The sequence below is a fragment of the Pseudophryne corroboree genome, assembly GCF_028390025.1.
Source record: "Pseudophryne corroboree isolate aPseCor3 chromosome 3 unlocalized genomic scaffold, aPseCor3.hap2 SUPER_3_unloc_89, whole genome shotgun sequence".
Lineage (NCBI taxonomy): Eukaryota > Metazoa > Chordata > Amphibia > Anura > Myobatrachidae > Pseudophryne > Pseudophryne corroboree.
In genome coordinates this window covers 112,836-127,467 of record NW_026967584.1, presented here as the reverse complement: position 1 = coordinate 127,467, position 14,632 = coordinate 112,836, and the positions used below count along the sequence as shown (strand labels likewise).

General features: G+C 47.5%; 1 protein-coding gene across 4 annotated transcripts in view; it reads right to left on the bottom strand.

Moving 5' to 3' along the window:
• The window catches only part of LOC134984856 (oocyte zinc finger protein XlCOF6-like), a 96,348-nt gene that overhangs the window by 11,366 nt on the left and 70,350 nt on the right, over positions 1-14,632 (bottom strand). The window contains exon 6 of one of the 4 annotated variants that reach the window (XM_063950334.1): positions 8,474-11,975. The exons of 2 other annotated variants lie outside the window; for them this stretch is intronic. In XM_063950334.1, coding sequence (XP_063806404.1) covers positions 10,306-11,975 — 1,670 coding nt within the window. In that variant the 3' untranslated portion in view covers positions 8,474-10,305. Of the gene's footprint in view, positions 1-8,473; positions 11,976-14,632 lie in introns of those variants that run through there. One more of the 4 variants, XM_063950335.1, reaches the window with a different exon arrangement.

The following is a 14,632-nucleotide window of genomic DNA, read 5'->3' as shown; positions in this document are numbered from 1 at the left end:
CCGACGTCCATCTCTCATTGAGACTGCTGAGCGGAGAGATCCTATTTTGCAGTGGCATTAGAAGTGGTGAACGTGACAAGGGTGTTTACTATACTCCGGGCAAACGCTGATCAGATACTCAGGGCTGCCCTCTCATCCATTGCATGGTATCTTGGCCCCCCTGCAATGCTCCCAAGTAACAGGGGTGGGGGACACTAAGCGTGGACAGTAGAAGCAGCCCGCACTGTTCTTTCCCTTCAGCCCCAGGTGGACGGCTCTTCCCCACTCTCATTGTTCCCATTCACTGCCCAAAACGGCACATGGGACAAAAGCAGAAAGGGAATCTGTTTCCACACACCTGGGACTCTTTTTTCATCTTTGGTGTCTGTACCCTGGTAATGAAATGATAATAATATACTTACCGCAAATTATTACTTATGGATTTATTTGGAAACATTAGGTAAATAACTTCAAGGTATAGTGTTTCTAATTAATATATTTATCTCCCATGAGTGTAATTATTATGAGCACTTATAAATTGATAGTAAACCCATGTGCCGACAATTAGCTTCAATTATGACCCAGAGAAAGATCTCAATGAATTACAACATTGTTTAAATCTCTTATACTTAGCAGATATTTTTTCAGTCTTTAAATGAATTTGAATAATGGTGCAAACTACCTTTTTTCCTTTCTTCCTGAAGAGAAAGGATTAACAATTAATTATTAGAACAGGATATAATATGAATGTTTAATTCTCACTTGTGCCATAGTTCTTTTCTGTTCTTTCTCCAGACAAGTATACTTGAGACAGTGCAACTATTACCTGGTCTCCAGTACGATTTGTTTCATTTACTATACACTGTTGCAGAATGGTGAATGAATAAATTGTATCAAATTACATTAACACTATTACCCCAGTCCTGAACAGTAGACTGATGTAAAGAGTGCACATATGTTACAAAAACACTCATGTAAATCATCGTGCTTTCTCTATTTGTTACTTGGATTTTCTTTGATTGGTATTTGCACAAGTAATATTTTTCTTGGGTAACCGTTACGGGCTAATTGGATAGGGATATACATTCATTTTTCCCTCTATTGAAGGGCGCGCTATTTACAGTCTCTCAAGAGAGCTCAGCAGTAGCTAAACTAGCACTGACTAATTTTTATTAATATTTCATAATGCTTACTTAATCACATTTTTTTTCTCTCTTGTTCTGTCTGAACAATTAATTTATTGATAATTGGTATCAGTTTAATGATCTAATTCCATAGGCAGATAATATGAATCTTACACTGACATAGAAAAAGAAAATAAATTAAAAAACTTCCTTTTTGCACCTTTCAGGCCATCAGATAGGATAGAACTCCTGCTCGAGATGCCAATCATTTTTTAGATATGGAAATAAAAGTCTGAAATATTTTAATATACAATAATCATTTCAAAAGAGTGCGCCACACACTAAGCCTCTTTTAGTGGTAGGTCCACTAGTGACCCACACTAACAAACTCCCCCCCAAAAAATACCCTTGGGATACTACCTGAAGGATCCAGGGATCTACCTGTGAGCGAGCGCACTGTGTGCTGAAATTCTTGAGACGGGCCCCCACCGTACCCGAGTCCGCCTGTAGAGCCCCAGCGTCATGCTGAGGACTTGGCGGAAGCGGGGGAGGACTTTTGTTCCTGGGAACTGGCTGTTTGCTGCAGCTTTTTTCCTCTCCCTATGCCACGTGGCAGAAAAGAGGAGCCTTTCGCCCGCTTGCCCTTATGGGGCCGAAAGGACTGCGTATGATAATATGGTGTCTTCTTTTGCTGAGAGGTAACCTGGGGTAAAAACGTTGATTTCCCAGCAGTTGCCGTGGAAACCAGGTCCAAAAGACCTACCCCAAATAACTCCTCCCCTTTATAAGGCAATACTTCCATATGCCTTTTAGAATCGGCATCACCTGACCACTGCCGAGTCCATAACCCTCTCCTGGCGGAAATGGACAGCGCACTTACTCTTGATGCCAGCCGGCAAATATCCCTCTGTGCATCACGGATCACGCATGTATAAAAAAGCATCTTTTAAATGCTCTAAAGTCAGTAATATACTGTCCCTATCCAGGGTATCAATATTTTCTGTCAGGGAGTCTGTATAACACCAGTGTGTGTGTATATACATTTTAGGATATTCTCCTGCTTTCTGTCAGCAGGTTCCTTAAGGGCGGCCGTATCAGGAGACGGTAACGCCACCTGTTTGGACAAGCGTGTGAGTGCCTTATCCACCCTAGGGGGTGTTTTCCAACGAGCCCTATCCTCTGGCGGGAAAGGGTACGCTGCCAATAATCTCTTAGGAATTATCAATTTCTTATCAGGAGAAACCCACGCTTCATCACACACTTCATTTAATTCCTCAGATGCAGGAAAAACTACGGGTAGTTTTTTCTCACCAAACATAATACCCTTTTTAGTGGTACTTGTATTATCAGAAATATGTAAAACATTTTTCATTGCCTCAATCATGTAACGTGTGGCCCTACTGGAAGTTACATTTGTCTCCTCGTCGTCGACACTGGAGTCAGTATCCGTGTCAACGTCTGTATCTGCCATCTGAGGTAACGGGCGTTTTAGAGCCCCTGATGGCCCTTGAGACGCCTGGACAGGCACAAGCTGAGAAGCCGGCTGTCCTATGTCGTCAAACTTCTTATGTAAAGAGTTGACACTTTCACGTAATTCCTTCCATAAGCTCATCCACTCAGGTGTCGACCTCGTAGGGGGTGACATCACAACTACAGGCAATTGCTCCGCCTCCACATCTCTTTCCTCTTCATACATGTCGACACAGCCGTACCGACACACAGCACACACACCGGGAATGCTCTGATAGAGGACAGGACCCCACCTAGCCCTTTGGGGAGACAGAGGGAGAGTATGCCAGCACACACCAGAGCGCTATATACCACAGGGATATCACTATATAAAGTGTTTTCCCCTATAGCTGCTGATATGAGTACTGCGCCTAAATAGTGCACCCCCCTCTCTTTTTTACCCTTTTCTGTAGTGCAGGACTGCAGGGGAGAGTCAGGGAGACGTCCTTCCAGCAGAGCTGTGAGGGAAAATGGCGCCAGTGTGCTGAAGGAGATAGCTCCGCCCCCTTTTCGGCTGACTTTTCTCCCACTTTTATGGAAAATCTGTCAGGGGTTAATATACACCCATATAGCCCTGGGGGCTATATATGATGTATTTTTGCCAGCCAAGGTGTTAATATTGCTGCTCAGGGCGCCCCCCCCCCTCCCCCAGCGCCCTGCACCCATCAGTGACCGCAGTGTGAGGTGTGCATGAGGAGCAATGGCGCACAGCTGCAGTGCTGTGTGCTACCTTGATGAAGACTGATGTCTTCTGCCGCCGATTTTCTGGACCTCTTCTTGCTTCTGGCTCTGTAAGGGGGCCGGCGGCGCGGCTCTGGGACCGGACTCCGAGGCTGGGCCTGTGTTCGATCCCTCTGGAGCTAATGGTGTCCAGTAGCCTAAGAAGCCCAAGCTGGCTGCAAGCAGGTGAGTTCGCTTCTTCTCCCCTAAGTCCCTCGTAGCAGTGAGCCTGTTGCCAGCAGGTCTCACTGAAAATAAAAAACCTAAATCTAACTTTCTTTCTAAGACGCTCAGGAGAGCCCCCTAGATTGCACCCAGCTCGGCCGGGCACAAAAATCTAACTGAGGCTTGGAGGAGGGTCATAGGGGGAGGAGCCAGTGCACACCAGGTAGTCCTAAAGCTTTCTATTTGTGCCCAGTCTCCTGCGGAGCCGCTATTCCCCATGGTCCTTACGGAGTCCCCAGCATCCACTAGGACGTCAGAGAAATTAGATTTACCTGCCGTAGCAGTGGAGACCAGGTCCGAGAGACCTTCCCCAAACAATTCCTCACCCCTGTAAGGTATAACCTCCATATGCCTTTTTGAGTGGGCATCACCTGTCCATTGCCGAGTCTAAAGGACTCGTCTAGCAGAGATCGACATAGCGTTGATTCTAGTACCCAATAGACCAATGTCTCTTTGAGCATCTTTCATATATAAGACAGCATCTTTTATATGTCCTAGGGTCAATAGAATGGTATCCTTATCCAGGGTATCAATATCCGCTGATAAGGTATCTGTCCACGCTGCTACAGCGCTACACACCCAAGCCGACGCAATAGTCGGTCTGAGTAAGGTACCCGAATGTGTATAAATGGACTTCAGGGTAACCTCCTGCTTGCGATCCGCAGGATCCCTGAGGGTAGCCGTATCTTGGGAAGGCAGCGATACCTTTTTGGACAAGCGTGTCAAAGCGTTATCCACCCTAGGGGATGATTCCCACCGTATCCTGTCCGTTGGCGTGAAAGGATACGCCATAAGAATCCTTTTGGGAATCTGCAGTTCCTTATCTGAAGATTCCCAAGCTTTTTCACATAACTCGTTCAGCTCATGTGATGGGGGAAATGTTACCTCAGGTTTCTTTCCTTTATACATGTGTACCCACGTGTCAGGGACAGGGGGTTCCTCTGTGATATGCAAAACATCTTTTATTGCAATAATCATATATCGAATACTTTTAGCCACCTTTGGCTGTAATTTTGCATCATCATATTCGACACTGGAGTCAGACTCCGTGTCGGTATCCGTGTCAACTATTTGGGATAGTGGGTGCTTTTGGGACCCCGAAGGTCCCTGCGACATAGGTACAGGCATGGGTTGACTCCCTGACTGTTCCCTAGCTTCAGCTTTATCCAATCTTTTGTGCAATAAATTTACATTGGCCATTAAAACATTCCACATATCCATCCAGTCAGGTGTCGGCGCCGTCGGCAGCGACACCACATTCATTTGCTCTTCCTCCTCCCTCAAAAAGTCTTCTACCTCAGACATGTCGACACACGTACCGACACACCACACACTCAGGGAACCCTCTTATCTGAGGACAGTTCCCCCACAAGGCCCTTAGGAGAGACAGAGAGAGAGTATGCCAGCATACACCCAGCGCTGTAATAACCCAGGACAAAAACACAATATGTATGTTTACCCAGATAGCGCTTTTATACTCAATGCGCCAATTATGTGCACCCCCCTCTACTTTAAAACCCTCTTGTCACCGTGATCTAAGCAGGGGAGAGTCTGGGGAGCTTCCTCTCAGTGGTGCTGTGGAGAAAAAACTGGCGCTGGTGAGTGCTGAGGGAGAAGCTCCGCCCCCTCGGCGGCGGGCTTCTGTCCCACTCTAAATTACAAAACTTTGGCGGGGGTTCGTAGGTATATACAGTGGCCAGCTGTATATACCCATCTTTTGCCAGGAGAGGTTAATTTGCTGCCCTGGGCGCCCCCCCCCCCCCCCCCTGCGCCCTGCACCCTTACAGTGACAAAGTATGTGAGGTGAATGGGAGCAATGGCGCACAGCTACACTGCTGTGCGTTACCTCAGTGAAGAACAGTGAAGTCTTCTGCTGCCTCTGATGTCTTCTAACTTCTCATACTCACGTGGCTTCTACCTTCAGGCTCTGTGAGGAGGACGGCGGCGCGGCTCCGGGACGGACGGTGAGGAAGACCTGCGTACCGATCCCTCTGGAGCTAATGGTGTCCAGTAGCCTAAGAAGCAGAGCCTTTCAAGTCACAGAAGTAGGGCTGCTTCTCTCCCCTGAGTCCCTCGATGCAGGGAGTCTGTTGCCAGCAGGATCCCTGAAAATAAAAAACCTAACAAAATACTTTCTGTCAGAAAACTCAGGAGAGCTCTCTGAAAAGCACCCAGTCTCCTCTGGGCACAGTAATCAACTGAGGTCTGGAGGAGGGGCATAGAGGGAGGAGCCAGTGCACACCCAAATCCTAAAGTCTATCTTAAAGTGCCCATGTCTCCTGCGGAGCCTGTCTATCCCCATGGTCCTTACGGAGTCCCCAGCATCCTCTAGGATGTAAGAGAAATTATCAATGGAAATCAAATTTATTAACCCATGGAGGTCTGGATCTGGAGTCACACAAAATTAAAGTGGAAAAACACACTACAGGCTGATCCAACTTTGATGTAATGTCCTTAAAACAAGTCAAAATGAGGCTCAGTAGTGTGTGTGGCCTCCACGTGCCTGTATGACCTCCCTACAACGCCTGGGCATGCTCCTGATGAGGTGGCAGATGGTCTCCTGAGGGATCTCCTCCCAGACCTGGACTAAAGCATCCGCCACTCCTGGACAGTCTGTGGTGCATCGTGGTGTCCCAGATGTGTTCAATTGGATTCAGGTCTGGGGAATGGGCGGGCCAGTCCATAGCATCAATGCCTTTGTCTTGCAAGAACTGCTAACACACTCCAGCCACATGAGGTCTAGCATTGCCTTGCATTAGGAGGAACCCAGGGCCAACCGCACCAGCATATGGTCTCACAAGGGGTCTGAGGATCTCATCTTGGTACCGAATGGCAGTCAGGCTACCTCTGGTGAGCACATGGAGGGCTGTGCGGCCCTCCAAAGAAATGCCACCCCACACCACCCACTGCCAAACCAGTCATGCTGGAGGATGCTGCAGGCAGCAGAACGTTCTCCTTGGTGTCTCCAGACTCTGTCACATGTGCTCAGTGAAAACCTGCTTTCATCTGTGAAGAGCACAGGGCCCAGTGGCAAATTTGCCAATCTTGGTGTTCTCTGGCAAATGCCAAACGTCCTGCACGGTGTTGGGCTGTAACCACAAGACCCACCTGTGGACGTCGGGCCCTCATACCACCCTCATGGAATCTGTTTCTAATTGTTTGAGTAGACACATGCACATTTGTGGCTTGCTGGAGGTCATTTTGCAGGGCTCTGGCAGTGCTCCTCCTGTTCCTCCTTGCACAAAGGCGGAGGTAGCGGTCCTGCTGCTGGGTTGTTGCCCTCCTACGGCCTCCTCCACGTCTCCTGATGTACTGGCCTGTCTCCTGGAAGCGCCTCCATGCTCTGGACACTACGCTGACAGACACAGCAAACCTTCTTGCCTCAGCTCACATTGATGTGCCATCCTGGATGAGCTGCACCAGCTGAGCCACTTGTGTGGGTTGTAGGGAGGTCATACAGGCACGTGGAGGCCACACACACGACTGAGACTCATTTTGACTTGTTTTAAGGACATTACATCAAAGTTGGATCAGCCTGTAGTGTGGTTTTCCACTTTAATTTTGAGTGTGACTCCAAATCCAGACCTTCATGGGTTAATAAATATGATTTCCATTGATAATTTTTGTGTGATTTTGTTGTCAACACATTCAACTATGTAAAGAACAAAGTATTTAATAAGAATATTTCATTCGTTCAGATCTAGGATGTGTTATTTGAGCAGTGTATATGGTTATTGGGTTGCACCTTTAATCCAAACAAGTTATTTTGTTAATCTGGCGAAGCGTCAGGGACGCTTCCGACACTATACTAAGGTTTAAGTGTGTATTGCTGTAGCCATATATATTCACCAAGGTGTTACGAGAGCATCACAACGCTCAAAAGGTACGCTAAGTGGCGCTACACGTAGCGTAACATTGAGGAAACTGCGCAACTGACTTATTGTCCATCGGTTTACTTTAAAAACAGTTTATCACAAAGTAAAAACAACAGAACATTTGAACAGACAATTTATTTAAAGCCAACAAATTATAAAACTATTTAATTACACAGAGACCCCTCCTTCCCCCCGTAATATCATCCCACTATTCAAATGAGCTGTCAAAATCAGACATAGCCAAAATTGCACCGGAAATCTTTTGCTTTTAAACGACTTTATTTCACATCTTTAATACACATATTTTTGTCTATATTTTAAACTTAAAAAATACTTTACTCTGCACAACAGCCTATGGGGGTCATTCAGACCCATCCGCAATAGTGGCCCGCAGCAGTTTACCCGGTGGTGGCAAAATGCACATGCACAGCGGCCGTGCACACACACATTGTGGTCGCATCCCTGAGGGGTGAACGCGGGTGGGCCGGGACCATTTTCCAGGAGGGGGGGGGGGCTGCGTGATGTCACATCTGCGTTCATCTCTGATTAACCCCCTATAAGCTTCCACAGTGCACCTCATATCTCATCTTTTCCAAGTTACTACAAATGATATGAGATCGGTAGCAGCACTACTTTCAGGATTATTACACAGAACACACATAAAGGCTGACACAGCAAATAACAGTAACACATATAAGGGATTAATTAGAAATAAGGAAGCATAATCATTAAGTCTAATTATCAACTGGTTCTGTGCGGGACCCATACACCTCTTTACTGCCTCCACCAGCCCCTGGTATTGCACTGTGGCCATCAGCCCTGTCTCCTCCACAGTACTGCCACCACCTTGTCTCCCCCCACTACTGCCACTCGCCCTGTCTCCTTCCACTACTGCCACCGCCCTGTCTCCCCCCCACTACTGCCAACCACCATCTCTCCCCACTACTGCCCTGCCTTATCTCCCCCCAATAGCCCTTCGCCCCTACTGCCACCGCCGTCACCCCCAACTTCATCTGCTGTCTCCCCCCACTATTGCCACCGCCCTGTCTCCCCCAATACTGCCACGTCTCGCCCCTACTTTACTGCCTCCAGCATCCCCTGGTACTGCACTGTGACCACACACCCTGTCTCCACCCGCCCTGTCTCCCCACCACTACTGCCACCGCCTCCCCCCACTACTGCTACTCACCTTGTTTAGCCACCTACTGCCACCGTCCTGTCTCCCCCCACTACTGTTACCCATCTTGTTTAACCACATACTGCCACCGCCATCTCCCCCCACTACTGCCATCCACCCCGTGTCTCCCCCACTACTGCCACTTGCACTGTCTCCCCGCTCTGACACCTCAGCACTGCTTGGGGACGTTTACCCACATAGACACTGCCTCCAGCAGCTCCCACTACTACCCCCTGCCCTGTCTCCCTCCTCAGCGCTGCTTGGGGACAATATTACCACTTAGACACTGCCTCCAGCAGCCCCCGCTACTGCACTACTGCCACCCACCCTGTCTCCCCGACATCTAAGCACTGCTTGGGAATTTATGGTACTGCTAACAGTCCTTCATCAACAGATGGAAGAAACAAGGGCAGTACGGAGGCAGAAGCTGCTTCTGGTACCATGGTCATGCAAGGCTGGGAGAGTCCGTAAGATTATTTAATAGCGGGCCTAATTCAGTAAGGATTGCAGATGCTGCTAATCAGCAGAATTAGCAATCCTTTACCTAGCGCGCTGGGGGCCGCCCATCACAGGGCAAGGCCACCTAGCATGCTGACCGCCGCCTCACACCTGATGAAGCAGAAAATGCGATTGCCTCACAATTTCTACTTCATCGTAGAAGTTAGTGAAGCCTCCTGCTGCCGCATCATAGCTGCACCTTCAGGAGGCCTGCCGCATTCTTCTCAATCATGGTGGCTGCATGTGATGTCACACAGCCACCGTGATCATGCCTGTTTGTCTGCCTCTGCCCTTCGTTCGCGCCACACGGATCAGTCTCCTTCCTGGAAATGGAGCATTGCCCGCCCACCCATGACTGCGTCTGCCTGACAGGCAATCGCATTTTCTGCGGCCCCTCGACAGAAAATGCAGGTGCATGCGCAGGATGAGCCCGCAACTTTTTCCTCAATAATTCCATTTGGATCGCACACTGCAATCCAACCTGAATTAGGCACAGAGTCACCATCTTACAGGCAGCCGGTGAAGGGAGCAGAGAATGGGTGTTATGTGGGAGGAACGGGCTGGTTAGGTAACAGCCTGGCTGCTGCATTCTGTACAAGCTACAAGCGGTGCAATTCTTTTGCTGGGCTGGGAGACCCAGGTAGAGGACATTGCAGTAGTCTATGTGTGACTGTAGGTAGATCTTCTGAGGGAAATAAGTGCTGGAGTCTGGCTATGTTCCTCAGATGAGGATCTGATTGTGGCTGATAACTGATGTCTAAGTGTCACTCCGCCTTCCAGGACACCAATATTCCGCACATGATCAGCATTTTGTAACTCTGAACACATAAGCATAAGTCTGGTTGGTAACAAAGCTGAGCTGTAGCCCTGCCCTTTGTTGGTGAGCTTCTATCAGAAGGACATGTTTCACCAGAACTGAATCACAGCCAACTGGCATCACCCACACCTGGAGCTCAGCTACACAACCATTTAGGATTGGTACTGGGTTACCCGGAGCAAGAGACAGGTCATCTGCATAGCAGTGGTAGATGAGGACATGGCATCTGATTATTTCACCCTGCGGTAGCATGTATATTGCAAAAAGCATAGGAGATAGGATAAGAACCTTGAAGAACAATGCATGGCAATGATAACTATACTCCAGAAGATTAAAATGGCTCCTCACCTGAGTGGTCTATTGTGTGCAACAAGAGCTGATTTATTTCTCAGAGTAAAGAAATGGCCTCTCACCTGTGTGACTTTTGTGATGTCTAACAAGATGTGATTTGTGTGCAAAACATTTCCCACACTCAGAGCAAGAAAATGGCTTCTCACCTGTGTGACTTTGCTGATGTCTAACAAGAGTTGATTTGAGTGCAAAACATTTTTCACACTCAGAACATGGAAATGGCTTCTCACCTGTGTGACTTCTCTGATGTATAACAAGTTCTGATTTCCGTTTAAAACATTTCCCACACTCAGAGCAAGAAATTGGATACTCCCCTGTGTGACTTCTGTTATGTATAACAAGATCTGATTTGTGTGCAAAACATTTCTCACACTCAGAACATGGAAACGGCCTCTCACCTGTGTGACTTCTCATATGTATAATAAGATATGATTTCCGAGTATAACATTTTGCGCACTCAGAGCAAGAAAAAGGCTTCTCACCTGTGTGACTTCTCTGATGTTTAACAAGATCTGATTTCTGTGCAAACAATTTCCCACACACAGAGCAAGAAATTGGATTCTCCCCTGTGTGACTTCTGTTATGTATAACAAGATCTGATTTCCGTGCAAAACATTTCCCACACTCAGGACATGGAAATGGCTTCTCACCTGTGTGACTTCTCTGATGTTTAACAAGACCTGATTTCTGTGCAAACCATTTCCCACACTCAGGACATGGAAATGGCTTCTGACCTGTGTGACTTTGCTGATGTGTAACAAGGTGTGATTTCCGTGCAAAACATTTTCCACAGTCAGAACATGGAAATGGCCTCTCACCTGTGTGACTTCTCTGATGTCTAGCAAGTTGTGATTTCTGTGCAAAATATTTCCCACACTCAGAACATGGAAATGGTGATGTACCTGTGTGACTTCTCTTATGTGCATCAAGAGTAGTTTTGTATGTAAACCATTTCCCACACTCAGAACAGGAATATGGTTTCTCACCAGTATGTATTCTCTTATGTTTTACAAGACATGATTTGATTGTAAAACATCTCCCACACTCAGAACATGGAAATAGATTCTCACCTGTGTGACTTCGCTGATGTGTAACAAGTTGTGATTTCCAGGTAAAACATTTCCCGCACTCAGAGCAAGAAAATGGCCTCTCACCTGTGTGCCTTCTCTGATGTATAACAAGATGTGATTTGTATGTAAAACATTTCCCACACTCAGAACATGGAAATGGATTCTCACCTGTGTGACTTCGCTGATGTTTAACAAGTTCTGATTTCCAGATAAAACATTTCCCACACTCAGAGCATGGAAATGGCCTATCACCTGTGTGTCTTCTCTGATGTGTAACAAGACCTGATTTCTGTGTAAAACATTTCCCACACTCAGAACATGGAAATGGCCTCTCACCTGCCTTAGCTGGCTGATGGGTAATAAGTTTTGTGTTCTGTGTAAAACATTTGGCATCTACAGAACAGGGAAACACTGTATCTACTGTCAGAGCTGTAACAGATGCACCAATATCAGAGTGATCAGGAGAACATTCTCCAGGATCAGGGGGATCAGCTGATAGAGCTGGATGTATCATTGGGGTAATGGGAGTAGCTCCTGGAGAATCCTGTCTACTGTCATTATCTTTTATGTCACAATCCGGGGATAACATTAGATGTCCTTCTGAGATATTCCTGAGTGTGTGTCCATCTGCTGGAAATAAAATACATTATGGAAATGTGACATTTTCTGTAACAATATTAATCTTGTAAACAATTGGAGAAGATGACTCTCTGGGACATTTAATTGTAAATGTGTGTGTATAATAAAACATAACTTTTACTGAAGGCTTTATAATATTGTGTCTCAGACTATCATTGTGTCCACGCTCCTGAGAACACTCACAATAACAAATGTAATATTATAATAAGACTTAGATATATCTCTACCTCTTGTACTGGTAACTAACCATGAAGTATAAATGGAGATATAGTCACTCGCCAAGTCCTATGTCAGCACCAATGTAAAACAATGGATGGGGAACATATCGTATGAATTGGAGATTCTAGATGAACAATAACGTCAGTCATATGAGCTGATGGATCAGAGAAATGTCTCCTAACGTTACTCCTGGAAGCATTGGTAAGGTAGCATTCCTTTATGTGTGTGCTCATACGCTGGTAAGCCTGTATATGTGTTACTCACCCTTATATAAGGTATATTGCTACAGCAGAGTAGGTGTGGTACAAGGTACTTTACATGCAATACACCATATAATACACTGCAATCATCATCATCTGCTGGGTCATAATCCACTGTTACACCCCCATCATCAGTGTCTTACCTCTATATTCTCACTAGTAATAAGGATGATGTGAGTACAGTAAGTACGATACAGAGAATTACATATCAGAATCTATACAGCTGCCGCCATACTTCTGCTTCTCATACGTGTGCTACTGGCAGCAGTGAACATCTGAGTGAGAGTGCAGGGAAGACATCAGAGTCTGATGAGAAAGAGATTGGATCTGTCTTTGCAGGGATGTACCACACCCATCACACCTGTTTAAATAATAAATAAGAGGGGCCCGAGTCCATCCAGACATGCTTTCTGGAGCTTTCATTACTACGTGGCTTCATATCTACCCTACCTGATAGCTCTCAGCCACCACTGGGACCAGACCCCCACTCCTACTGCCCTAAAGCCGCTCACTCCACTCACTCTGGGCACCGTTCACTGCTGCAGCCTAGTGACCCAGCTGAAGCCACGGGCTGTATTCTGGGGCTAAGTGCACCCAGTCTTTCCTGCACGCTCCGGATAGCTGACTTGGAGGCGCTTTTGCCTCAGGTGGGAGCACTGGGTCTTCCGCTACTGCTGGGGACAGAGCGGGCTGTGCACAGTCACCGGAGCCCGGCAGTGATATTGGGAAGTGAGGTGATGATCACGCACTCTTGCTCCGTTGCCCTTTCTCCGAATTCCACTAGCCGATCTGCTAAGGTATCCGTGTCGCCCCACCTGGGACGTTGGACCTCTGGCCCTTCTAGGTATGAAACATAGCTGCTGCTAGTAGAGAGGGTGGCGCTTGTGGGTCTCACCGGTTCTGTATGAACGTCCACTGGTAGGCCGCCCTCTTCACTGCCAACACCCTTAGCACCCTCTGCCTCCGCTTGGCGGGACTCCTCCAAGCTCACGAGTGCTGCCCTCATGATGCTTCTGGACACGTTGAAAGGGATATCCACACCCTTTCTCCTGATACATGATCTCCAGATCGTCCTTGGACATTCCGCTGAAGTCCGCCATCTTGTGCGTTCTCCTGCGCTGCAGTTACTCCTCTCCTGAATAACCCAGCTTCTCTAATCAGGTGACCAAAAAGCCACCTAGGATTATCCCACCGCTATGCCAGCAATTTCTGTGACTGGACGGTTCTGTATGAAAGCCCTAGCCCTGCCTCACATCCCGCCCCAGTCACAGAATGGATGTTTAAGTCACACGGGATCTGGCCAATTAGGGGATTCCCACTTACTGTGAGTAACCGCCTACTACTGACACAACCCACAGCGCAGGTGGCGGATACTGCACTGCCACCACCAGACTCCTTGTTGCCATGGAGTCTGGAACCATGGTACTGCTCTGTATGCGTCGACACGCTGTCTAACCACTAGTCGCTGGACTAGGCCTCTGCACAGTAGCTGGCGGGAGGCGGAGCTTGCAGGCGCTGAGTGCACCCTGGACAGTCGGAAAACGGAACTATGTTTGGCACAGCGCTGCAGGTCACAACATGAAGCGGTCATCTTGAGGCAGATGTTTATTCAGCCAGTCTTAAAAAAGACTCTTCCGTATTGCTAGGGGCAACAGCAATACAGCAAGATGTTTACAGCAGAGTGAAAATGGTATAATACCTCTGGAGGCTCACAGGCCTCCTCTTTTTATCTTACGCCAATACACATACCACAGGTGGTAAGTCCACCGTGCTGTTCTCAACCAATCATTGTTTACCCATGTGATGTGCATGACCTTGGCCACATGCACAGCTAACATTGTCCTCTATGGATGGTGGGGAGTAGTCACTCTCCTTTGACAGTCCCATCCTGGAGGATTGGTATCTGCCCTGGTGACGCTCAGTCTAGGCTGGGGGAAGTTTTCCCATCTAAACTACTTCCAGGAATCTGCCCGGTTACTCAGCTCACCATCTCCAGCCTAAACTTGGGCTCCAGAGATGGGCAGCCTACGTGATCCCTATGGAGCTCCAGAAAACCACTTGGCTTGTTTTAAAGCTGAGCTGTTCCTCTCTTGCTCCATGATACTTCCATGTGGGAGGCTAGAGAGGAAGGCATTCCATTCTGGGGGAAAAGTACTAGGTGAATCCAAC